The sequence below is a fragment of the Podarcis raffonei genome, chromosome 10, assembly GCF_027172205.1.
Source record: "Podarcis raffonei isolate rPodRaf1 chromosome 10, rPodRaf1.pri, whole genome shotgun sequence".
Lineage (NCBI taxonomy): Eukaryota > Metazoa > Chordata > Lepidosauria > Squamata > Lacertidae > Podarcis > Podarcis raffonei.
The window spans coordinates 71,396,393-71,423,278 of record NC_070611.1 but is presented as its reverse complement, the minus strand read 5'-3'; the positions used below and the strand labels follow the sequence as shown (position 1 = coordinate 71,423,278).

At 46.8% G+C, this 26,886-nt stretch overlaps 1 protein-coding gene across 5 annotated transcripts in view; it reads left to right on the top strand.

Moving 5' to 3' along the window:
• The window catches only part of NET1 (neuroepithelial cell transforming 1), a 66,935-nt gene extending 46,264 nt beyond the window's left edge, over positions 1-20,671 (top strand). For 4 of the 5 annotated variants that reach the window (XM_053405075.1, XM_053405074.1, XM_053405078.1 and 1 more), the window contains 9 exons: positions 9,405-9,512; positions 10,923-11,090; positions 12,241-12,303; positions 13,259-13,355; positions 14,248-14,324; positions 15,056-15,313; positions 16,193-16,363; positions 17,626-17,812; positions 18,585-20,671. In XM_053405075.1, the coding sequence (XP_053261050.1) occupies positions 9,405-9,512; positions 10,923-11,090; positions 12,241-12,303; positions 13,259-13,355; positions 14,248-14,324; positions 15,056-15,313; positions 16,193-16,363; positions 17,626-17,812; positions 18,585-18,994 (1,539 nt within the window). In that variant the 3' untranslated portion in view covers positions 18,995-20,671. Of the gene's footprint in view, positions 1-3,533; positions 3,817-9,404; positions 9,513-10,922; positions 11,091-12,240; positions 12,304-13,258; positions 13,356-14,247; positions 14,325-15,055; positions 15,314-16,192; positions 16,364-17,625; positions 17,813-18,584 lie in introns of those variants that run through there. The other variant, XM_053405076.1, reaches the window with a different exon arrangement.
• Positions 20,672-26,886: the final 6,215 nt, after the last annotated feature.

Below are 26,886 nucleotides of genomic sequence, written 5' to 3'. Positions count from 1 at the left end.
TTTGGATTTTTGTAGGTTTTTTTTTTTTAATCCCTACAGCAGGCACAGTTGTTTACAGCAGAAAATAAAACAGAGGATGTTAACATATCCAGTTTGCTGGCTGGCTGGGGCTGCTTTGAGAACAAAGAAGGTGGAATGCAGGATATATTAATCAGGGGTTCCAGTTTCATTAATAAAAACTGTAGCACATAGCTGCTTTGCCGCAGGAGAAAATGTCACAACATCTTAGTTGGTTTTGCCCTCTTTCTTATTCCATGTGGGTTTTGCAAATCTTGAATATTTGAACACCTAAGGAAGCTGTCTAATCTAAAGCAAATAATTGTTATCTAGTTTTGAGAGAAAAGCTGAAGGTTCTAGCAGCAGAGGATAATGTCCATACAAGAAAAATCATGTTGCAAGGCTGCAGTCTAATGCACGCTCATGTGTGAATAAATCCCATAGAACTTGGTGGGATTTCCCCCTTGAATAATCATGCACAGGTGTGAGCTACAGGTTGGCTGAATATTGTGAGCCCTGAGCATCTTTACTAGGCTACAAGTCCTGTTGAGATGTGAAGGGGGTTGCTTCATGTCTTTCGTTTTAAGACCTGGGTGCATAATTACTCTGGCACTGTAGAAATGGGCCAAGGCATGAGATTGGGGTCAAAATCTGTTTAATCCAACCAATTGAGGATCGGGATATGATACTACTGTACAGTATATGTATTATGCTAAGGAAAGCTTTGGCTACTGCCCTTCACCTCATGGGCCGTAAAACCAAAGCCTCTGGTACCTTTGAAATCTGGGCACTCAGGAGTCCTCAAGTTCAATTGCCTGATGTCAGGTGATCAATGCATGTGTGGCTCCACAAGGTTCAGATCTGATAAAGGTGTGGCCTGGAACCAAAAAGGTTCCCCACACCTGCTCTAGACACACACAGTTTGAAATCCTTGAACCACTTTCTCAGGAGTAAGCTCCGTTAACTCAAGTCACTAGAGTTGGGCTATTTAACTCGGTTTTAGCCATCGCATCACCTTGCCTTCCTCTAAGGTGGTTGGAGCAGCACCACCCACATGATTCCCCCCAGTCCGTCCATCCCGTTTAATCCTCATAACAGTCTTGTTAGGTTAAGTTGGGCAATTGGCCGCAGATCACATAGTGAACTTTGCAACTTTAGCAGGGATTTGAACCCATGCCTTCTTGCTTGTCAAAGTCTAGCAACATCACACTGGCTCATAAACATATTTAGGGGCTGCTACATGCAAAGGATAAGGGACGCGGGTGGCGCTGTGGATTAAACCACAGAACCTAGGACTTGCTGATCAGAAGGTCGGCAGTTCGAATCCCCACGACGGGGTGAGCTCCCGTTGCTTGGTCCCTGCTCCAACCAACCTAGCAGTTTGAAAGCATGTCCAAGTGCAAGTAGATAAATAGGTACCGCTCTGGCAGGAAGGTAAATGGTGTTTCCGTGCTCTGGTCTGGTTCGCCAGAAGCGGGTTAGTCATGCTGGCCACATGACCCGGAAGCTGTACACTGACTCCCTCGGCCAGTAAAGTGAGATGAGCACCGCAACCCCAGAGTCGGTTACGACTGGACCTAATGGTCAGGGGGTCCCTTTACCATTAACTTTTACTTGCAAAGGAAGGCGGGGCTTGTCTCAAGGGTCAGGGTGGGGCAGAAGAGGCGATTGGTGCAGATGCAGCTGCCCTGCCCCACCCCTCCAGGAGTGAGAAAAAAATCAATCACCTGCTAAAATTCCCACTTAGCCTTCACTATTAAAGATACAGGAAGAAGCCTTGTTGTCTTTAGCACCTGGTTATCTTTCAGCCCAGCCCTATACACCAAGGGTGGGCCACCTCAGACGTGGGAAACAAATGTGGCCTCTTTGCCCAGTCCTTAAAACTCTCCCCAGGCCACGTCCCTCTTTTCCCAAGCTGGGATGCATCCTGAACTCCGATAACGCCTCTCGCCTGCCTGGGTAGAGAACAGAGAGGGGTGTGTGCAGAAATCAGTCGCCTGGACAAAGGTAAAATTTACATTAGTTGCCTTGCCCACTTTTGCTTCTGGTCCCACGCACCACTGGCATATGCCACACACCCCTAGTTTGCCCCCAAAGGAATGCTAACCTTGGTCTGACCAAGGTTTCTCAGTCCTGTTATACTATTCAGAAGCTGATCTGACGCGGAGTTGTTCCCCAGGAAGTGTTCCCCAAACTGCAGTCTTAAATTTCCCCTAAGCTGCCCAAGTGCTGTGCTTGAACTTCAGTTGCTTTGGAATTAGCACTACTACTAGCGGAGTTTGTTGCTGCACTCTTAAAAATACTTGCACATACAGTAAATTAAAGCTCATTTTTATAAAGACGCTCTGGATTTCTAGCCAGTCCCTCCAAACAGTTCCGATAAAGCTGCATCAAACGTGCCACGCAGGGAAAATAGGAATAACCCAGGTGTGAAGGATGCAAAAACGTTGTGTTAAAAGCAGGCATTTAGCAGGTGTCACTTGTCGCGCAGAGGTGAGAAACCTGACGCCTCCGCAAATTCCTCTTGCAAAGAGCGATCTGCGTAGCTAGTTCCGCCTCCCGCAAAGTGCCACGACTCTTGTTTACTTACTCGCGAAGTCTCATTGTTTAAGCAATAAATCTTTGACCTGAGCCTATGCTTGTTTGCTCAGAAACAAATCCCACAGCCACCGGTAGGGTTTCCTTCCAGATACGTGCATCCTTTTGCTGCGGTGTAACTTGACTTTTGCTGGGGGTTCAGCGTGGTTTACTCTGAAGTAAACGTGTATATGATTGCCGTCGTGCAACCCGACCGTATGCATGTTAACTCGGAAATTAACCCCTGAAACCTACTTTGGGAGTAAAGTGCGACGGATCTTGGCGGAACTTACTTCTGCGAAAGCATGCACTGGATCGGGTTACCCAGCCGCGATCCCGTGCATTTATTTTGCTGGTTAGGTTGCAAACCTAATTCCGTTTTCCTGGAAGTGAGCCGCACTGGATTCAATAACTTATGAGTGGACACGGTTAGGCTCGCAGCCTTTGTTTTTGCAATTCACAAGTTAAGCCCGTTTACTTGCAAGTAAGCGCCGCTCGGTAAAACATGCATGGGGTTTGCAAGCTTATTCCTCGGGATCGCGTCGACCAATTTTAGCGGTTTTGCAAAGGCTTCTGATCTCAGCATTTAGAGTTTAGTTTCTTCCTACGTTTCCAGGGTGCGCGGGTGTGAATACTGCCAGTTTGTTGCAAGTTAGAGGAACACGCGAGCCTCCCCTTGGCGTCCTCCTGTGCAAGGCAAACGTCTGAAGAGAAGGTGGGAGGGCTATACACGCAAAGCCAGTCTCCCTTGGTGCTGCGACGGTTCAGGATACTTCCTACAGGGGGCTCCAGCCCAGTGGTCCAGCGCCGGTTCTCCCCTGCCGCGGGGAACCTGAGACGGCTGGGCGGGCCACTTAGCCGCGGGCTAGCCAATGGCTCCCGGGCACCAGGAAGCTCCGCCCACCAGCCCGCTCTTAAGCCCCGCCCACTGCCTCTTGGACTGCTCTCCTCGGAGCCGCTGGCTCAGAGCGCGTCTGCGTGAGTCACCTGGAATCGGGATGGAGCTGTTGCTGCAGCCCCAGCAGAGCTCAGAGCGCGGCGAGGGGCAGATCGTGCCTGAGTAACCGCCTCGCTCGCAGTATCAGGGGTGGGGAGGGCGGATTACAGTCAGCACAAACCACGAGGAAGCCTTGGAAAAGAAGAGGGGCTATGGTGGCGCACGATGACGCCGGGGGGCTGCTCCCCATTAAGAGGACTATTCGGGTGATAGATGCGCAGAACCAGTCTTTCAGGGAACAAGAGGTAAGGCGTGCGTAAAAAGCCTTAAGCAATCGGAAGAACGATCAAGGGTTTTCTTAAGTGGCACGGTTCTGCACAGTTGCCCAAAGCGTTGCCCAAAGTCCGCTCTTTTCAGCAGAAGGAGGTTTGCTTCAGAGTAAGCTTTCAAGGGATTACGCTGCGCGTGTAAGAGCTGGAAGCGTTGGTTTGTTTGGCACCTTGCTCCTAAACGCGCCTGTTTAAAAATGACTGAAATGAAGTCACCTGTAGCAGGCAAACGTGGAAGTCCTGTAGAAACGCCGTCAGCTTTCTGGGAGAGGTGCAAAAGAGAGTGAAAACCGTCGGAGTTGCTCTCCATAGGCTAAGGTGTGAGTCAGTGAGTAGAGATGGATAAGTTAGTAGTACTATTTGTACTTTTGTGTCTTGCATACTTTATTTGAAGCTGCTAGCTAAGCATGACTTAACACAGCCCTTTGAGGAAAAGCTTCTCTTAAAGCTGGGTGCTGTTAAGGAAAGGTGTAATTGTGGCAGGCAGTTCTGAACTCCTTAATTAGGGTGCCAAGTGTGTGTCTCACGCCTTTCCTGTTAAAAGGAAGCCGCTGGGGAGTGTTGAAACCCTTTGGGTATTTGTTGAGGTCTAGGCATTGACCCTGCTTTTATTTATTAAGAGGGAGGGACTGCTTACAGCAATGATGTTGAGGAGCCAGGACTGTATAGTTCTAAAATATTATGCATGTTATCTAAAGTTGCATGTTGACAAAGACATGAACCATGGAAGGAGAAGGGAAGTCTTTGGATATTCTAAAGTTTGTAAAATGTTTGTTTTGAAATGTAAAATTGGAAACTTAATAAAAATGATTACAAAAAAGAGAAATAAGCTCCCCCCCCCATCCATTTACCATTTAAGGAACCTGAAGCAACTGAGCCATTTGTCAGTGGAATTTGGTTGCTCATTCTCTCCTCTCCCCCTCACCTTCTGAGTTTAGCATGGCTTGTTCCTCTTTTACATTAATTCCGCCCACCTCCCAATCTTGTGATGTTGTGTGTATGTGTCCTGCAATGGAGTAAGCAACAAATGAGTTACAGTACTTCATTGACTGCCAGTAGGGTTACTTGTTTGGGTATGTGTTTTTCAGGGGATCAAGCTCCACTGTGGGTGCTTAGTTGTACACTTTAATGGCATTTCCCTTACGCTTGAGTAAATTGGTCTCCAAGAGATTCCTACAGGATTATTGCTTGTATGGACCAGGTGATATGAGGCATAACGAAAGTACTTTAATCCTGCTGAAATGCATACCTCAAGGTGTCTTCTGGTGGGAATTATGAGAACTCAAAAGTCAAGACTGCTATAAGTGAGTACTTGTGACATATGACATCCTGTCCGGAAGCATAGTTGGTTTCTTTATGATTCAACAGTTCGGCTTTAATAAGGCAGAACTTGGAAGTTGAGTCTAAACATTCTGGTGCGACACGCAAGGATTTTTGGCAGCTGTGGAGGTGAAATATACCAACTGAAAGCAAACTTCAGGATATTTCTCAGTAAGCTTGCCTTTATTTGTCTGTCTGGATGTTCCATGTACAGGAGACTTTATTAATTTAGGAGGACAGGGCAAGAGACCGTTTTTATGTTATCTGCCAACCTGAAGGTTCAGTACTGTGAGTCCTGACAGGTTATATAGGTCTTGAACGCAGCTTGGATGTACTGCCTGAGATGGCCAAATTGAAGACAACAGGGTGTGTCTCTTTGCCATTTGTTAATCTGTCTTAATTTGGGATATTGCCATAACTTTCCTAAAGTGGATATTAATAGATGTAGTGAGCTGCTGCTCTTCTTGCCGAACAGATAATGCCATTAGAAATGTACACACAGGCGCTTAGGATTAACATCTTGACTTGATGAAAGAGACTCCATAAATTAGATGTTGGTGATGTTTTGAGGAGTGGAGGTTAAGTCAGATTCTTTATTGATTCACCAGTATGTTTATAGGGTTTATGTCTAAGTCATATATTTGTGACAGAGAAGAGTTTCTGCTTCCAGAGAAACCTTGTAGTTTCTCTATTGGGTTCAGAGATGAACAGCTGCATAGTCCTAAATCCTTTGTTACCCTTGATATGGCAAAATGGTGGAGAGAAACTACTGTCACATGAGCACCTTTGGATGAGTGCTGAGGAACCACCTACATGGTCTGTTCCAATGGATATCTAACTACAAACAGAAGCACATTGTGGGATCAGACTTTAGTCTTAGAAGTGAATTTCCAGATGTGGCTATCAAGTGTCAGCTTCTTCTCCCAGGCAGCTGGTGTCCCTGAGCTCTTCAGCTCGCATCTCATTTGGCATTAACTGAAAGCCTATGTTTCCCAGGTGTTCTCAGCATTTGGACTTGCTTGCCTGGGAGGCATTCAGGTTCAGTTCAAAGGTTTCATCTGAACGTGACTGATTTGTTTTCTGAAGAAGCCTCTGGAAGAATATTTTATATTCTCTTCTCTGCTTGCTTCTGTGCTGAAGTGTGAAGGCTGTTTTCTACACGAGAACAGGCAAGGATGCCAGATAATGCTCTCTTTAAAATTCACGACTTGAAAAACTGGTTCAGTCATGCTCTCCATTGCAGCAACTCCGAAACTCAAAGCTTGCCTCCCAATCTCCCATCAGGAACAATGAACAAATTGCTCAAAAGACAATTTAAAAATACTTGGTGAACTATTTCGGTGTGAGAACAGTGAACTCAAAATGTATGCAGTCTGCCTGTTCACAGAGGTTTCCAGAAGAGCAATAATTGTCTAAAAGGGGTGTTGTTCCTTTTTTTAAGGCTAAAGAAAATTAGAAGAGGAGGGGAAGTTCCTCTCCCCCCAGTCTGAAGAAAACCAGTTTTGTTTCTGCCCAGTGTCTGTCTGATTTGGAATGAAATTGCCAAGATGTTGAGTGGCAACTTAAGCCTATTGGGAGTGTGTGTGTGGAATCCTTTGTGCTCTGTAAAAAAGGGATTATTTTTTTGCCAGCCTTGCCACATGTGTGTGCTTCACATTGGCAGTGCTGTACTATACAGGCATCTGAAAACTTAATGTACACACCAACAGCATGGTGCTGTGGTACATGCCTGTAACAGGCCCTTGAGAAAAGGAGCTCCCCTGCCAGTTCTCAGTTTTTCCTCTGCAGAGCTCTAGCTTCTGGGTGCTCCTCTTCTACCTTATTTTGCAGTTCTGAATTCAGCATATACCCATGTAAACCTTTTCCTTACTCTCCACTTGAAATATCAAGTTGCAGCACAGCTGTGGAATGCATTGTAGTGCCTAAAGAATGTAGAAGCCACCGTGAAAAACTCATTCTTCTTGGTTTTTTTATCATCACTTTTTGCTTATTTTTAAAAAGAATCAATGTCTAGTCTACCTTTTTAGGCTCACAAACTAAAGCACCCACCGTAATACATTCCACATTGAGCAAATGGGGGAATATGTGCACCACCTCCTCTTTTTGAGTGCAAACTTAAGTTGGCTTCATCCACCTAAGTCATTAATATAGTATTTTATTTACAGAGGGCTTTATAGTGGCAGTACCCCTTTCAGATAGTTGTTGCACACAACATTTACATGAGGAAGAGTGACTTGCCCAAGGCTATACAGTGAGGCAAATGGGGCACTCCCAGACCCAACCCCAACCTGCTGTTCTCTGGGCTAGACACGGTGGGAGGAGCTGGTCTTTAGGCTATAGCTGAACTGGCGAGTCTCTTGTCTCCCAAGCCTCTGTTCAACATGTGTGAACTGGAAATAACAGCACCCTGCTTCACAGCTTTAACCGCAATAACAAATAAAACAGGAAACATGGTTATCTGTCATGAGTTTTGGTGACCTAGCAGGTCTGTATGAAAGGAGTTCTGCATACACCCATGGACATGAAAATGGCATACTTTTATTTATTTCTTTTTGTGTGTGCATTGCTTCCTATGAAACAACTCAAAGCGATTTAACAATAAAACCTATATAAAACAGTTTCACATACTGTAGATTTTTTTGTGTGTGTTCATTCCCCCCCTCCCCCCAAATGAGATACATTATGAAACTGCAAGCAAACAGTGATGGGACTTTCCTCTGTCAGAAGGGCTGTCGATGTGCATGTTCCTTGCTTCACCTTGAAAGTGGATCCTGCACTCTGCCAACCCCCCCCTCCCGTGGAATTCATGACATCATTCCTCCGTGTTCATTGGTATCTTAATGGGAGAGCAAAGCATTGTTGCTCGCTGGGGCTGTGCTTTACTGACTTCAGCAGAGCTATTTCTGAATCGTCACTCCTGGACATGACAGTAAAGCCCGACCGACTCAGTCCTTCTCCTTTTTTAGTCCTACCACTTCCTCTGTGCAGCATGTGTAATCTCCCAACCCCAACAACCATTACTATCTGTGCACCTAAGAATGAAGTCGGTCCCACTTTTAATCCCCATGGCAATAGCTTCCACCTTTCTGGTTTCTCTAGGGAGAAATCTCCTGGATTGAAAACATCAAACGAACTTGACCCTTTTCTAGTGTGAAGTAGAGCCGGCTGACAACGCAGTCTTGTGACGGGGTTGCCTTCTGCTCTGGCTTCTTGTAAAATTATGGCATCCTGTCAATTCCCCATCGAAAATAAAAGTGTAGAAGGCCTCTGCGATTGTGGGTGCTGTACCAAAACTGACAAAGCAACAGGATCCTGCCCAAGGGCTTGAAATCAATTGGGGGAGGGAAGCTGGGTTGGAATTGATAGCCTAAATCAAAAGTACTGGGAGGGAAGTTTGATGAGATCACGATTGTATTTCCAAGGGAGGGGGAATCCCTGTCTTGCAACTTCAAAGTGCAGTTACTGTTTTGGGACAGACTTTGACAATACCTTAAGACATTATCTCTTGAAAGTCAGCCCTAGCAATGACACAGACCTCAGCTATGCAGCCCTAAGGTATTTGAGCAGCCTATTTCTCTTTAGTTCAGGCCTTTGAACATCTCTCTCTCTCAATGCACGGTTGTGCCTTGTTCTTGCTTTGGGAATCTGAGTGTCTTTCTGAGAGAGGCATAGGAGTGCAAGGATGTATCCCTGCTCTCTGCCTCCAGCACGTTGCCTGGCAGTGGTAGCAACACATCTGTAGTGATACACAGGAGGCGACTGCCAGTGACACACAAACCTATGTGTGAGCAAGCTGCTAGCAAACTGGAGTCATCTTCCAGGGCAGAGACACTCTTCCTTCTTCCACACCTCTCATTAGATAGCTGGTCTCTTCCTTTATTCATGTACTTTGCTGTGGTGGCCTGTCTTACTTAAGAGTCAGAAAAAAACCTCACACCTCATTCTCCCTGGGGGACAGGCCAAAAAAAAAGTTGGCCCTGAAAACAACTTTGTTTGTTCCAGCTATAGTGGACTTTGTTATTCTTGCTTCTTGCTAACCTGAGCAATTGGTTTGTACTATGGTTATGACTTTAGTGTTTAAACAAAATATATTTGTCTTTTGATGGGGCTTGTGTGCTTTGGGATTGGGTGCCTTGATGCTCTGTGCAGTCCTTATCCCCTTCCTCCAAGAGAGTCTGGACACTGTCAGCGCACTAAGTCTTGAGTAAACAGTCAGTACAACTTGTTCTCTCATCTGTTTGCAGGAGCCTAGCAATAAGCGCGTCCGACCTCTGGCTCGGGTCACCTCCTTGGCAAACCTGATTTCTCCTGTGAGAAATGGTGCAGTGCGAAGATTTGGACAGACAATACAGGTAAGAGAGTAGATAAGCATGTGGGTTTGATGTTGCAATTGTTGGGAGGGGGCGACTATGGAGTAAGTATTACCCACAGTTCTGCTGAAGAAAGGATTTCTACAGCCTGCAGAACCGAGCCTCATATTCCTCTTTTTACTTTTTAAAATGAGCAAGTTTATAGTCCTCATGGGTCCAGAGGGGAGAAATTGAAGTGGATGTTTGAGGGTATCAATAGCTTCTTTGTCTTCCTTCTCTTCTCCAAGCACCTCTAGTGAAGCCACAGGGTGAGGGGGACATAGAAACTTGCTCAGTTCTTACAGTTGCAGAACTTGGATTTAGAATTTTTCCTCCCCACAAATCTTTTAATTCAGTTTTTCCACATACCAACTGGCATTTTGTGTCCTAACTGCCTTGTAGTCCACATCTCTGCACAAACCTATAAGCAAGTCATTGGAACAAATGAAATTTGCATGCTTTTGGATGCAGAATTCTTTCCCCCCTGGTTACTTTTGCAGATAAGGTAATTGTGTAGAGATGGCCCAGTCAAGACCTTGGTGCAGTTTTATCAGGAGCAGCCTATAAACTGAGGCCAGTGTGCAGGGGGGGGGGGCATTAGATTGCCTCCTGTGCTAACACTTGATGGCTGCATGTGACATACTGCAGCATGTGCTACAGTCTGAGTTTACCCGGCTGTTCATAATAGAAACGTGACCTCAGCAAAGCCTGTCACGTAAGATATACCATCCACCCCAACTGTGTAAATACTCCTTGCTCTGGATGCTAGTGCTGTTTCAAGCCACAAAGAACACAGCTCCCATGGCTTGTTAATGTTACCAGAGCTGGGAGAGGTAGAATTACACTATTTATGTACTTGAAACCAGATTCTCAGCCTGCTTAACCCCAACCCTCTCCAGCTATCCAAAATCTGTAGTATGGGAAGGGGGAGGGTTAAGCAAAAGAGGGCATTGGCAAATTAGATCTCTCAAGGCTCCGTGGTGCCTGGATTAGCTACACACACACCCTGGTTGCTGAAGCCATTAAGGGTGAAGTTTCTTGAGGCAGGCCTGTGCAATTTGGATTCCACCTCCAGGGCATGGCGTTCTGCTAGGTACTTGACAACTCACCTATTTGTCACTTCCTTAGCATGCAGCTGCCTTTGGCTTGCATGAGTGGGTTTGTGACAGATTATGTGGGCCTGATCTTAAGGATATTTCCACAGGCATTCTTCAAGAGGCTGTTGCATTGACCAGGACTTTGTTGTGGTGTTTGTGCTTATGCACACAGTTTGCTGGGCTGTGCAACATCCCTGGTTGGCATGAAATGCCTCGCGGCTGTTTTTCTGTACAGCGTCTGTTAAAATACGCCTAAGTTCCTAAGGTTCACGACCGAATGCAAACCATCTCCTTCCCCCACCCTGTTGTCCTGCAGTCGTTCTCTCTTCGCGGCGAGAGCAAATCTCCAGGCAGCGCGCAGAAACTGTGCAGCCGGTCAGCTGCCCCCACGCCACCGAAAAGAAGAAACAGTGTGCTTTGGTCCGAGACGTTGGATGTCAACATGAAAGAGACGCTGAGCACCAAAGAAATCAAGCGCCAAGAGGTATGCCTCCAGTGGGGCAACCCCAACAGCCAGCCCCAGACGGATGGGGCTGTTAGAATTCAGCACTGAATTGGGATTTCTGAGCATCTTGGCTGAGAGGGAAAAGAGCAATATGTTTCTAAGTCCTCATGGTCTCCGGAGGCGTGTTAAGATGACCTGTTGGCAGTGTAAAGAGAAGCACCCAGTATTCAGGAGGCAGCAATCATGTTTCCAGCCCCCCATGTATGACAGCTAACCTCCTGCCACCACCATATCCCCAGAACTGCAGAATGCATTACTTTGCTGCCTGGACTAAGGGCAAAGGAACTGGGCAAGTAGATACATGAGAAGAAGATTGCATAAATAGTGTGCTCTCTGGTTTTGCATTTCTGTGATGCAGCTTGTGCGGGGGTGAGGATGGGAAAGGGAGGAAGCCTCAGTTCTTCAGTGTGTAGAAGATAGTGGCGGAAGAGTTTTGAAGAACTGCTCTCTTCTCCAAAATGAAGGTGCTTCTGTCCCGCCACATTCCTTAAAAAACAGATTAAATTTCCCCTCCGAATCTTGACTGATAATACATCCCCCCTGGCCAAGGCCCCAACATGGGAGACAATATACTTCATATTGGGCATTAAAAAATGATTAATTCTGAAACGCCAGCTTTATGACTCATGATGATCCAGACCAAAGTTATGCATTAATACAAATGACTGAAGCAGCAAATGAAAAAAAGAGGGCCAAAGTTCAGCCCTCTGGGTGAGTTCAGCCCTTCACACTGAAGTCTAACGCGTCCCAATGTTTGATTTGGCATGATCTCGCAGCTTCAAAGCCTCCTTTCATGACAAGGAGTTTACTTTTCTCAGCAATGATTCAAGCCTTTCCCTTCCGTTTTGGCCCTTAAGCCCAGGTGGGTGGATGCAGCTCAACGGTTGAGCTTCCCCCCTTTTGGGCTGCAGAGCGGTTGGCTTCTTGATCAAAACAGTTTGGGCTATACAGGTGGGGCTTGAATGGCTGTTGCTTTGCTTCTGCTTCAACATAAGTGGGTAGTGGAATAGTCTGTGGTCAGCAAAACCGCCGAAACCCGGAAGTGGTAGATTCTTGACTTCAGCAGCTGTTATTTCTAGGGCAATAAAATGGAGACAGTTCTGATATTTCCTCCACTTTTTGTTCACAGGCGATCTACGAAATGTCTCGGGGTGAGCAGGATTTGATTGAGGACCTGAAGCTTGCCAGAAAGGTTAGTATCTTTCTCTGCTTTCTTTATATTGATGACACTGCAAATCAATATATTTGTTAGCTCCCCACCCCCCACTTAGCAACAGTTAAATGCACTGGATATCCTGGATTAGGCCTCAGACTTCCTGGACTTTGCTCGTTCCATTAAAGGTCACTGGAGAAATGTATTCCTTGTGGAAGTAGTTGTGCTGGTTGCTCCTGTGCCAATTTCTGTTTTTCAGTGAAATAAGTCACATGGTAATTTTAATAATAATAATAATAATAATAATAATAATAATAATAATAATAACAACAACAATAATAATAATAATAATAAATAATATTTTCATTTCTATGCCACTTTATGTTTTTAAGAAAAAATCTCAAAGCAGCACCTTTGTGGCAGGATATACCATTCATGTGCAGCAAGCTGCTTTGAGATTTTTTCTTAAAAACACAAAGTGGTTTAGAAATGGTCATCTGGTCTAACCCCCTGCAATGCAGGAATTGCAGCTATAGCATTTGGGAGGGGAGAAGGTGTAAGAGGAGAGAGCTCAGCTATAGGCTCACCTGCCCTTCCCAGCCCAACAGTCAGCAAGTGCACCTGCCCTTTTTGTGGGCGGTGAATCCCGCAGCCACAAAGTGCTCTGGGAGCTCTTGCTTCAGCTGCCTGGAGGTCGCAATCCTTTTGGATGGAAATTCCCATAGGAGGCTGCCCATATAACAAGTCAGGCCCTCAGCCTTGTGTCCACTTACTGGCAGTGGCGCTCTGGTGTTTGAGTCTTTCCCAGGTCTCCTTGGAGACCAGTGCTGGGGACTGAACCTGGAAGCATATGCATGTGACGCATGTGCTCTACCATTGAGATACGGCTCTGTCACTACCCTTTTCCCCACTCCAAACTGTGCAGCTGCACTGCAATGCCCTGTCAAGCTGTTATTTATTTTTTTTGTAATTTCCCATCCTTTCTTGTTGACAGGCTTACCATGACCCCATGCTGAAGCTGTCCATCATGTCTGAAGAAGAGCTCACTCACATCTTTGGCGACTTGGATTCCTATATCCCTTTGCATGAAGGTGAGCTTCTCCACCCCATCTCCAAAAAACCCCCAAACCTCCAGCACTCATGAATTCACATAAACATGCCACATTCCCTGCCCGTCACATCAAAGTAGCTCGAAAAACCGGCCTATAAAATGTTAAAACCATAATGCATCTGCCACAAAATACTCACATAAAATTCCATGTGCAGGCAGCACAGGGCTGCCTATGGCAAAAGCTTTCTGAAAGCTTCAGGTTTTTAAAAGGTAAAGGGACCCCTGACCATTAGGTTCAGTCGTGGCCAACTCTGGGGTTGCGGCGCTCATCTCGCTTTACTGGCCGAGGGAGCCGGCGTACAGCTTCCAGGTCATGTGGCCAGCATGACTAAGCCACTTCTGGCGAACCAGAGCAGCGCACGGAAATGGCGTTTACCTTCCTGCCGGAGCGGTACCTATTTATCTACTTGCACTTTGACGTGCTTTCGAACTGCTAGGTTGGCAGGAGCTGGGACTAAGCAACGGGATCTCACCCAGTCGTGGGGATTCGAACCGCCGACCTTCTAGATCAGCAAGTCCTAGGCTCTGTGGTTTAACCCACAGCGCCACCCGCGTCCAATCAGGTTTTTACCTGACTGTAAATTGTCCGTGGCGAGGGCTGTTTCATACACCCACCAGCAAGTGCCACTGCAGAGAGAAGGGCTGGCCAGCTCCTCCGGCAGACCTCTTCTGCGATGTGGAGCAGGGTTTTTCTGCAGATCTAAAGCCACATGAGAAGAAGCATTCTCTGTGGTGCAGAGGTGGAAGGCTTTGAACGTCATCCCCAGCACTCTGCACTTGCGTTGATTACTGTTTTAAATGTGAATTTTTAAAAAATGTGTATGTTGAGAAGAGTGTCCTGGTACTAATCCCCTTTTGTGTTTATCTTGCAGACTTTCTGGCAAGGTTGGGGGAAGCGACAAGGCCAGATGGGACAGTGGAGCAAATTGGACCCATTCTTGTGAAATGGGTGAGTAACCCTCAGATCTCTCTCCCTCTGTTCCTTACGGGAGATCAACCATCCAAAATTCATGGGAACATTGGCTTTGGAAAGTCATGAGATCCTATAATTAAGCTGATGTGTGTTGCTCTGGATTTCATTTGCATAATGAACTTTTCAAGCCGAATTGACTTGCATTTCTGTCTGGTTGCTTGCCAGTTAATTTGAGATGAGCAAGACAACAAACATCTGAGCCCTGCTTCTCACGTTATTCGCCTCCTCCCAGCCTCAGTTACTCATTTACAACATGAGAATGATAGTAGCCTAACTTACAGGGCTGTTGTGTAAGGGTTACTGAGATAACCTGTATGAAGTAACCTGGGCACTTGAAATAAACTGTGCTAAAAGAAACTTTGTACACTGCAACTGTGAACAGGTATATTAGCATTCCAGGCTGAAAAAGTACGGTATATGATGGAGTTCATAAGTTTTGCACTTTTGAAGATCTTCACGTGAGGGTAGATGGGCTTCACTTAACCAAAAGGCAGCCATGAACTCCAGAGGAATTGGCTGTGGAATGTGCCCCTTGCTTTCTTCTCCCCCTGCTATATTCTTCACAGTGGGAGCTGCATAATTGGAATTCCTCACATTCATATCTAACACTGTAGAGCACCTAGCAGATTGCCTGACTCATTCAAGTGGGGAGGGGGCAGCAGTTCTGAAGCAGCAGTTTACAAATGTTGTTGCATCTTCTATTCTAGCTACCAGGACTGAATGCGTACAAGGCCTATTGCAGCAACCAGCTGGCAGCTAAAGCCCTCCTGGACCAGAAGAAGCAAGACCGCCGGGTCCAGGACTTCCTCCAGCGTTGCCTTGAATCTCCTTTCAGCCGCAAGCTGGACCTCTGGAGCTTTCTGGACATCCCTCGGAGTCGCTTGGTCAAGTACCCTCTCCTCCTGAAGGAAATCCTGAGGCATACACCCAATGATCACCCCGATGTTCAGATTCTGGAAGAAGCAGTAAGTGCCTGGGGATTCTCTGCACAGAGCTTCTAATATATTAATGATTGTAGAGTTGAAAGGGAACCCCAAGGGTCATCTAGTCCAGCCCCCTGCAATGCAGGAATCTCAGCTAAAGCATCCATGACATATGGCCATCCAACCTTTCCTTAAAACCCTCCGGTGAAGGAGAGTCCACCACCTTCCGAGTGAGTCTGTTCCACTGTCAAACAGCACTTACTGTCAGAAAGTTCTTCCTGATGTTTAATCGGAATCTTCTTTCCATAGTAAAGTACCTTTTTAAAACCAAGTCCCACCTTACAAACTGTCTCTTTCTTGCAATAAAAAGTAAATGCAGTTTGTTGAATGATGGATCAGATTAGGTGGAAATGGCCCCTCTCAATTAGTACTAGTTGACGTTCTTTTAAATACGTTGTTAAATGCGGCAGGCCCAACACCAGGCACAAAAGCAAAGGGAGAGGTCTGATTTGTGGGGGTTCCAGCTGCCAGGAAGTTCTCCTGCGCAAGTCCCATTGAAATGGGTTGGGAACTTTGCAAGCACAAAGCAGTGCTCTTCCAAGGGCTTCTGCTCACCTCAGTGCAGTTTTGTAGGAAACTGCTTTGTGTGTTGTGTGTGTGCTTGTGGAAGAGATTCTATGCTAGTTGGAGTTTCCACCCCAGCCCCAAAACGTCTTGGGCAGTCCTGCTTGGCTCAAGCAATTGAACATTCTCTTTCTGTTTTGTGTTGTGGCAATCGTCAGGGGTCCCTTTACCTTTACTCGGTTGAGTAAGGCCCTGTCCCATGTATCTTCTCAATCCATTGCCTGTATTGAGGCCTGTGATTTCACTGCCCGACTTCAGTTATCAAGCAGCATTAATTGGTGGACCCTTTGCTTTTAGATCTCCATAATCCAGGGAGTCCTCTCTGACATCAACTTGAAGAAAGGGGAGTCTGAATGTCAGTATTACATTGACAAGCTGGAGTACCTCGACGAGAAGCAGAGAGACCCACGAATCGAAGCGAGCAAAGTGCTGCTTTGCCACGGGGAGCTGAAGAACAAGAACGGCCATGTAAGTACCTGATTTTACAGAGGTGATGCTGCAGATGCTCCCATCCTGCAGCCACAACACCTGCCAAGGAACTGCAGAGTGAAATGGCACCACCTTAAAGCAAAGGGTGGAATGGTCCAGAACTTGGCCTGTCTCAAATTCTTGATGGCGGTGCATCTTTTAACCCTCTAGAAATAAGTGCCCAGGACCGGCCACTTTTACCTCTCAATTTGTTCTCTCTTTTTTAAAAGAGAAGACTATCTTGCTGTGACAGAATTGGCACCCCTTTCCCCCACTTTCTTTCCAGACCTTGGCTTTGGTGCCGGGCCATTAAAGAACCCATTAAGAGGCACCAGGCAACACTTAGACACCGAAAGCAGGGCTGGCATCTGCAGATGGTTGTGAAATAATTAGCATAAAGTTACTACAGAAAGCACAGCACGCATTTTGCTGGGGGTGGGTGGGTCAAGAGGTATTTCCTGCGGGCTCCCAGTGATGTAATGCATCCCTTAGATTCTTCCAAGTATGTAATCTTTTGGGCTTGAAGAAGACTGACGACAGCTTGGAGTCTAAAGCGGCTCTCTCAAAGCTTGGCCGGTGCTGCTTCTCAAAAATAGAAGCTGGAACCTGAAAGGGGTTGCTTGGCCTTCCTCCCAGCTATGAGCAAAACGTCTTGTCATAGGTCAGCTCAACCTATTTTGTAGTCAAAACTATCTTGTGTCTCCCTGGCTGGCGGCCCTGCATCATTAGTTGCTCTGGCAATGCAAACCCTCTAGCGTTATTGTGGTTGTCTGCCTATGGAGACCTGGTACTTATTTGGAGTTGTTCCGCTGACCCAGTTTGCTTGAGCATTTTCTCTGACTGCCAGCACAGTCTCCTGTGCCTTGGGCAGGTCTTTCAAGCAAGGGCCCCTTGGAGCCTTTCAACTGGAGAAGTGCCTAATACCGTATTTTTCGCTCTATAAGACGCACCAGACCACAAGACACACCTAGTTTTTGGAGGAGGAAAACAAGAAAAAAAATATTCTGAATCCCAGCAGCCAGAACAGCAAGAGGGATCGCTGCGCAGTGAAAGCAGCAATCCCTCTTGCTGTTCTGGCTTCTGTGATAGCTGTGCAGCCTGCATTCGCTCCATAAGACGCACACAGATTCCCCCTTACTTTTTAGGAGGGAAAAAGTGAGTCTTATACAGCAAAAAATACAGTCATTCTGCATGTAGCATGTATATATATGTATTTTGTTCCAGTTTAAGATCTTGACCAAAGTTTTTCCTCCCCCCTTCAGAAGCTCTACGTCTTCCTTTTTCAAGATATCTTGGTTCTAACTCGGCCTGTGACACGTAACGAGCGTCATTCTTACCAAGTGTACCGGCAGCCGATACCCGCTCAGGACCTGGTGCTGGAGGACTTGCAGGATGGCGATGTGAAAATGGGAGGTTCCTTTCGAGGTGCCTTTGGCAATTCTGATAAAGGTATGAAGCAAATAGGCTCACATCCTTCAGCAATTCTGTCTGAAGGCTGGCTTGTATGCAGCTGTCTTTGCTTTAATGGAAATTTGTGAGGATTAGTCCCCTTTCCCCTGAATTTTGGCATAAACCTCAACACAAATCCAGATTGGGACTTGCCAGGCCCTGAAAAAATATCAGCATTGGTCCTGAATGTGACTCATGATTTGGATGTAGGTCAAACATTTGTGAAACCCTTTCAGCAAATGAAAACCTCTGGGGGAGGGAGCTGGGAGGGAACTTTGGCTGACCCAGGAACATGTGTCAAAGTAGTCAGGCAAGCAAACCTCTATGACCATTGCTCAGTTAAAAAGGTAAAGGGACCCCTGACTGTTAAGTCCAGTCGCGGACAACTGGGGTTGCACGCTCATCTCGCTTTACTAGCCGAGGGAGCTGGCGTTTGTCCGCAGACAGCTTCCAGGTCATGTGGCCAGCATGACTAAGCTGCTTCTGGTAAACCTGAGCAGCGCATGGAAACGCCATTTACCTACCCGCCGGAGTGGTACCTATTTATCTACTTGCACTTGACATGCTTTCGAACTGCTAGGTTGGCAGGAGCTGGGACCGAGCAACGGGAGCTCGCCCCATTGCGGGGATTCGAACCGCCAACCTTCTGATCGGCAAGCCCTAGGCTGCATGGTTTAGACCACAGTGCCACCCACGTCCTTATTGCTCAGTCAGCAATCTTGAAGCTCCATTCTGATGACATCTCTCCTCCCCTTGTTTCCCCCCTCTGCAGCTAAGAACATCTTCCGGGTCCGCTTCCGAGACCCAGCTCCTGGCCAGTCCCACACGCTGCAGGCCAACGACATCTTCCACAAGCAACAGTGGTTCAACTGCATCCGGGCGGCCATTGGGCCCTACCAGCTGAGCGCTGCGCCTTGCGAGCTCAAAGAGCTGCCGGAGCTCAGCGAAGAGGCAGAGGAGAACAACCCCTCTGTGCCCAGTGCCAAAATCAAGAGGAGGCCGTCCACCCTCTCCGGCAGCCTCCACATGGAGCTGGACGAGAACGGCGTGGAGTGCAGCTCAGTCACGGACATGGCGGCGGATGAGGCCAAGAACCCCAAGCCGTACCGGATGCACTCCGGGCTCCGGAGGACGAGGGAGAGAGCCCAGCTCAGTGGCAAGCGGAAAGAGACACTCGTTTGAAGGGTTCGGAAGCCCTTCTCCCCACTGTTTATTTATAAATAAAAAGTGTACATTTTCTTTCCTGTAATGTGAGGATGGTTTCTCCTTCTGAATATAAATGTCTGTGGTCTTTTTGTTTGTGTTTTTGTTCTCCTTTGATGGCAGCTACTGGTTTTCAGCAAACACTGTTGAACTGGAGTCTGGTTCTGAAAAGCAAGGACTCTGATTTTTGGGGTTACAAAGTGGGTTTTGAAAACGTTGCATCTGTGAGGAACGTATTGGAGCAAGCTTCAGCTGTTGCCAAGGAGCTGTGAATTTTTTGAGGCTTGATTCCCAAAGAAAATAGAGCGGGCCCATCTTTAAAAGAGTGTTTTATTTCTCTCTCAGCAGTTCCACATGGAAAAATGCTCATTATTTAAAATTTGAGTTTACTTTGGCTTGTGGAGCGATTCGGATTGATGCAGTTCCCCCTAGGTTGTTAAATCTGGTTTATTTCAGCCCTTAGTGTAGAAGCAAGGTGGTCTGAGACCTGCAACCCACATTTCTCAGAGAAACAGACTCCCACGTTCAACAGGTTTCCATTTTACTGACTGGAATTCTGTACTTAATTTTTGTTTGTTCGTTGTACATTCCTTGTGTGAATTGACATGACCTGCCAAGTATTTAATCTTGTTTTATTATTATTATTATTTTTACCTGAATACATTTGTAGAGAACTTTTGTACTTTGATTTCATTGTATTTCTCAACATCCGAATTGGTGTTTTTCTTCCTTTTTTTTTTTAAGTACTTGATGGGTGTGTGTGTGTGAGAAGAGAGCATGTGTTGGTATGTTATGTATATTTAAAAACCAGTTCAGGACTTTTCAAGGTGAAACAAAGCCATATGTTCTTGAGCCATTGGGAAAATGGGAGAACAGAGTTTTTACCCCCATCCCCCAAACTGACCTGGGGTGCCTGTGCCTTTAAAACAGCTCTACTTCAGCAGAGAGAAGGTGCTGTGTAAGCAGAATTGTGTTTCCTTTTAAAGGTACAGGAGAACCTAGGTGGTCTGCAAGTTTGGCAATCTTACGGGGAGGGAAGATTTGAGGTCCGTTTTGATGTAGCATTTTGGGTTGGCCACAGGCCCGTAGAGTGCCTTGTGTACTCCGAACTACTGAAAGCAGATCGCAGTGGACGCAGAAGGCTTAGGGAATGTCGCAGAAGGTTTAGGTAAAGAGGAGATTATACTACAGAGAGCACAAAAGGGATGAGGTCTTTAGAAGGGGAGCATCAGAAAGGTGCATTTGGAAGCAATAGGAGGCACAGTGTATGTAGCAAGACTTGGTAGGAGGTGGTGTTAGCGAGGAGAAGGAAGGAAACAGGTGAAGTCCTTACTTGCGGTTTTGAGGTCTTCCCCCCTCCTTAATGTCAAGGAAGGAGGGCAGTTTACCTTAGTGTAACGCAAACTAGCAGGAAGAAACTTTGAGCGCTTCTAGTAGTGCATCTGAAGCACTTCCAAAAATTAGCCGAGTTCTGCAAGTTTTCTTTTTGAGGGGGAATTTCTGGTGCAGAAGAACCATCAGGCTAGAAGCTAGAATGGGGATGAAATTCTGGAAACAAATGTAAATAATAAAACAACCAAAGCACAACGACTCTGTAAAAATGCGTGTGTTTTTGTACAGTGTTAAGTGTGGTGTACAATTAAAACTTCCTGCATATTTCCTTGTCCTTCATCTTTAATGTGAGAGTGGTTTATCAGGCACATCAATCGCCAGCTCTCCCGGTCAAGCAGAGAAATCTCACTGGCATCTTTTAACTCCAGCTGTGGTTCAGATACCTGGGTTCCTATCCCAATGGGAACATCTGTCCCAAACCTGTTGGTGCATATTGCACTATCCTTATCGCTTTCATTTTTCCGAGAGGGTTCCTTTTCTGTATTTTGACAGTAAACACATAGTGAAGCAAAATGGCACTTGACGTGAGCTCTGTCACGCAGCTTTGAGGCTGCATTACCTGAAAAAAACCACAATATTTATCTTGTGAAACATACTCCCTTACAGTAGGCTGGATTTTCTGTCTCTCTACTGAGCCCATTGGCCTCTTGTGGGCCTAAAGTAGTAAGGTTCATCTAGCTGATGGTTTTAGTTCAAAAAATATCTCCATCCATAATTAAAAGTCGAGATGAGCTATTTGCAAGCTATATGGGCTTTGCTGCTGGGAAATGAATCATAGAATTATAGAGTTGGGAAAGGACCACAAGGGTCATTTATTCCAAGCCGCTTGCCAAGGCAGGAATCTTTTGCCCGGCGCGAGTCTCGAACCCAGAGCCCTGAGATTAAGAGCCTCATGCTCTATCTGACTGAGTGATCTGGATGTGGCAGCAATGCTTGTTGACAGTAAGGGAATGTGCGCATTCATAGGAAGCTGGCTTATGTGGAGTCAAACCAACAGTCCACCTTTGCAGTCCTACCTGAGGATTCTGGTAACTGTCTCTGGGACCTTATACATGCAAAGCATGAGTTCTACCATTAAACTACCACCCTTCCCCAATTCCCAGCACAATAAGAAGCTAGCATTGCATACACAAACAGTCCAAGGGAACCTGGCTGTAAATATTTGCATTTTTAAAAAATACCTCTTGCTTGAAACTGATGGCTTGATGCCTACATAATAACATTAAAGGTAAAGGGACCCTGACCATTAGGTCCAGTCGTGACCAACTCTGGGGTTGCGGCGCACATCTCGCTTTATTGGCCGAGGGAGCTGGTGTACAGTTTCCGGGTCATGTGGCCAACAGAACTAAGCCGCTTCTGGCAAACCAGAGCAGCGCACGGAAATGCCATTTACCTTCCCGCCAGAGCGGTACCTATTTATCTACTTGCACTTTGACGTACTTTCGAACTGCTAGGTTGGCAGGAGCAGGGACTGAGCTACGGGAACTCACCCCATTGCGGGGATTCGAACCGCCGACCTTCTGATCAGCAAGTCCTAGGCTCTGTGGTTTAACCCACAGCGCCACCCGCGCACTGCATTACAAAGATGTCTCCGTCAACTCCGCCGTGTGGGAATCCCTTGTAGACGACTGCAGTTGCCTGGAGACAGGCAGAAAGGTTGTGCAGTGACCAGAGGAGAAATGACCACTGGGAGAAGCGCAGAGAGAAGCAACGTCCTCCCTGGTGCATCCGCAGCAGCACAACCGGACGCCTTCCTCTGCCCCAGCTGCAACAAAACATGTCCCTCCTGTATCAGTCTGCCCTGCTTCCTGACATCCCTAGAACACACCAGGTGGCTCAACCAATCTCGGAGTGATCTGGAGCTGTCACCTGCATCCTTGGCTGAAGCATGGCTTTCCCAAATAGGCCTGATTCAGTCTGGCTTTAGCTGAATCCTGTACACAGCTCTCCCAACCACCCTTCAAAGAGAAATCTGTCCACTGGAAAGGTGGACATGCAGTCCCACTCCTTGACTCCATGCTGATCTGGGATGCCTGCACCAAGGGGAAGAGAAAGCCTCCAGACCTCTCCATCCTCTCCCGCAGCAAGAGAAAGCCTCCAGACCTCTCCATCCCCCAACCTTTCATACATTCAGCTGAAATGAAAGCACACGAGGCTTTGCTTCTGTTCGAAAGTGCCCTCTGAACCCCAGAAAGCTCACGCGGTTATTCCCTCTGCCCAAGTTGTAATCGGCACGCTCTGTTCAAAGCAGCGTCTGGCTTTTGTGTCTCGCTGTGCGTGATGTGCTTTTGGAAAACATCTGGTCCAGAAACGTTTTATTTAAAAGGGGTGGGAGGGGGTCACACAATTGAAGCCTAATTGTTTTCAGCTGCTGAGCTGCACGTCAGACGCCGAGCTGGTTTGTAATGAGGCTGCGGGTACCACTTGCGGCTCGTGCGCCGTTCCTCATTGAAGCTGTGCAACAGCTTTTCCCCTTATCCCTTTGCGTCTCCCAGCTGCATCCTACCCTAGCCCCAGTCTGGTAACAGAGGGAAAATCCAGCACAAAACTACAGGTCGCCCAACTAGCAATGATGGCTATTGTTCTCCCTCATAACCCTGGGGCTTGTGGACATGCCATGAAGCTGAATGCCGGAAGATTTGGGACAGATACAAGAAAGTCCTTCACACAGCATATAATAATAATAATAATAATAATAATAATAATAATAATAATAGTAAATAATAATTTTATTTATACCCCTCCCTCACCGGCAAGAGCCGGGCTCAGGGCGGCTAACACCAGTAAAATTACAGGGGGGGGGGAAATAGGGGGAAAAACACAATTTAAAATGCAGGTTAAAAATACAATTTAAAATGCAGCCTTATTTTAATACTAGCCCATAGATCAAGACCATAAGGGGAGGGAAACATAAGGGTCAGACTGATTCCAAACCAAAGGCCAGGCGGAACAGCTCTGTCTTGCAGGCCCTGAGGAAAGATGTCAAGTCCCGCAGGGCCCTAGTCTCTTGTGACAGAGCGTTCCACCAAGTCGGGGCCAGTACTGAAAAGGCCCTGGCCCTAGTTGAGACCAATCTAACCTCCTTGAGGCTCGGAACCACCAAAGTGTTGTTATTTGTGGACCTTAAGGTCCTCCGCGGGGCATACCAGGAGAGGTGGTCCCGTAGGTACGTGGGTCTCAATGTAGTTCAACTATGGAACTCACTGCCACAAGAAGCAGGGTTGGCCACAATTTTGGATAGTTTTAAAAGAGGATTCAAGAAATCCACAAAGGAGGAGAGGGCTATTGAGGGCTACTAACCTTGATGGCGATATCCTCCCTCCAATTGCAGAATCAGCAGTGCTTCTGAATACCAGAAACTGCAGGAGGGGAGGGTAACTCTTTGCAGGCTTCCCCTTGTGACATCTGGTTGGCCTCTATGGGAAGGCAATGCTGGGCTAGATCTATTTGGCCTGATCCAGCAACTAGCCTCTTCTGGTCTTCTTACATTTCCGAGCACAATTCAAGGTGTTGGTGCTGACCTTTAAGGCCCTAAACGGCCCTGGTCCAGTATACCTGAAGGAGCGTCTGCACTCCCATCGTTCTGCCCGGACACTGAGGTCCAGCTCTGAGGGCCTTCTGGCTGTTCCCTCACTGCAAGAAGCAAAGCTACAGGGAACCAGGCAGAGGACCTTCTCGGTGGTGGCACCCGCCCTGTGGAATGCCCTCCCAGCAGATGTCAAAGAGAAAAACAGCTACCAGAGTTTTAGAAGACACCTGAAGGCAGCCCTGTTTAGGGAGGCTTTTAATGTTTAATAAACTACAGTGGTACCTCGGGTTAAGAACTTAATTCCTTTTGGAGGTCCGTTCTTAACCTGAAACTGTACTTAACCTGAAGCACCACTTTAGCTAATGGGGTTCCCGCTGCCGCCGCATGATTTCTGTTCTCATCCTGAAGCAAAGTTCTTAACCCGAGGTACTATTTCTGGGTTAGTGGAGTCTGTAACCTGAAGCGTCTGTAACCCGAGGTACCACTGTATTGTATTTTAATATTCTGTTGGAAGCCGCCCAGAGTGGCTGGGGAAACCCAGCCAGATGGGCGGGGTATAAATAATATTATATTATTATTATTATTATTATTATTATTATTATTATTATTAACTGCAGATGTAACCGAAGCACATTGTTTGGGCAGCTGTTTTGTTTCTTTGCTCTCTTGGTGGCCTTTGCTTGGTGACATCAATCACCCCCATCCCCTCTGTCCATTGGCGAGGGCCTCCGTGGTGGATCGCAGGTGGGGCTGGCTGCAACACAAAAGGAGATTTGATTTCTTTTTAAACAAAACCAAAACCAAACCCCACTGTTTTGTGCAAGTCTGACATATCAGAAAACTTGTACCTAAAAGAAATAATAATAATAATAATTAATAATAATAATAATAATAATAATAATAATAATAATAATATTGGCCATGCACACAGGTAAACAAATATATGTTCAGACTGAACTTAATGTTTCCAGAAATCAGGGAGGGTGGGGAAGTCCTAATTCCCCAGGGTTGGGGGGTGGGCAGGGACAACAGCACATGAAATGTGAATTCACCCGCACCAGTCCCCACCCACTAGTTGGAAGCTCTTGTGTGCGAACAAACACACAGAAGTGCACATGGAAAAAATAAATGTGCATGTTACCAGCCTAGTGTGTGCACCACCTAATGCTGGATACCACCTTGTGGTTTTATTTTATTCTTCACTAGCCTAGACAGCAGGGACGCGGGTGGCGCTGTGGGTAAAAGCCTCAGCGCCTAGGGCTTGCTGATCGAAAGGTCGGCGGTTCGAATCCCCGCGGCGGGGTGCGCTCCCGTTGTTCGGTCCCAGCGCCTGCCAACCTAGCAGTTCGAAAGCACCCCCAGGTGCAAGTAGATAAATAGGGACCGCTTACTAGCGGGAAGGTAAACGGCGTTTCCGTGTGCAGCTCTGGCTCGCCAGAGCAGCGATGTCACGCTGGCCACGTGACCCGGAAGTGTCGGCGGACAGCGCTGGCCCCCGGCCTCTTGAGTGAGATGGGTGCACAACCCTAGAGTCTGTCAAGACTGGCCCGTACGGGCAGGGGTACCTTTACCTTTACTAACCTAGACAGCATCTTAAAAAGCAGAGACATCACCTTGCCAACAAAGGTCCGTCTAGTTCAAGCTATGGTTTTCCCAGTAGTGATGTATGGAAGTGAGAGCTGGACCATAAAGAAGGCTGATCGCCGAAGAATGGATGCTTTTGAATTCTGGTGCTGGAGGAGACTCTTGAGAGTCCCATGGACTGCAAGAAGATCAAACCTCTCCATTCTGAAGGAAATCAGCCCTGAGTGCTCACTGGAAGGACAGATCCTGAAGCTGAGGCTCCAAGTCTTTGGCCACCTCATGAGAAGAGGAGACTCCCTGGAAAAGACCCTGGTGCTGGGAAAGATGGAGGGCACAAGGAGAAGGAGACGGCAGAGGACGAGATGGTGGGACTGAGTTCTAATCCCAACCCAGTGACTTCCACTCAAAAACCCCAAAATATCCAAGAATGGAATTGTTCCTCTATCATTATCGCAATTATATCATGTGCCAATGTATAAACGACATACCTGCTTGATGCTATTGTTTTTAAACAGGACACCACATACCAACTGCATGAGGTCCTAGGGATAATTGAACTACATGCTAATTAATCACATGGCTAATTAAAGCACCTGACCAGTAGCCGCAAGCAATTCGTTGACTAACCCACGATTATTTATGACGTCTGCCTGTTTCCCTCACCTGTCTTTGCTCTGCTCCCAAGTCCTCAATTATCACCTTGCCCAGAAACTCAACAACTAACCATCTCTCTCTCTTAGAGGCCATCTGGGATGTTGGAGTAATACTCTTGACCTACCCTGCGGGGATATAAGATGATTCATTTTCATGATAGAATGGCATCTTCATTGGGAACATCCAGTGAAGCTGGAGATTGGAAGATTCAGTACAGACAAAAGCCAAGTCTTATTCACACAGCCATTTTCCATTTTCAACCTGCATTAATACACATATAAAGGTGTGGCACTGTGGGTTATACCACAGAGCCTAGGACTTGCCGATCAGAAGGTTGGTGGTTCGAATCCCCACGATGGGGTGAGCTCCCGTTGCTCGGTCCCTGCTCCTGCCAACCTAGCAGTTCGAAAGCACGTCAAAACTGCAAGTAGATAAATAGGTACCACTCCAGTGGGAAGGTAAATGGCGTTTCCGTATGCTGCTCTGGTTCGCCAGAAGCGGCTTAGTCCTGTTGGCCACATGACCCGGAAGCTGTACACCGGCTCCCTCGGCCAATAAAGCGAGATGAGCGCCACAACCCCAGAGTCGGCCACAACTGGACCTAATGGTCAGGGGTCCCTTTACCTTTAATACACATACATTTTCCATTTCTGTGTCAATTAAATCTACTATACTTAACACGGGTTCCCTTCCAGCTCTGCCATTATAGGAT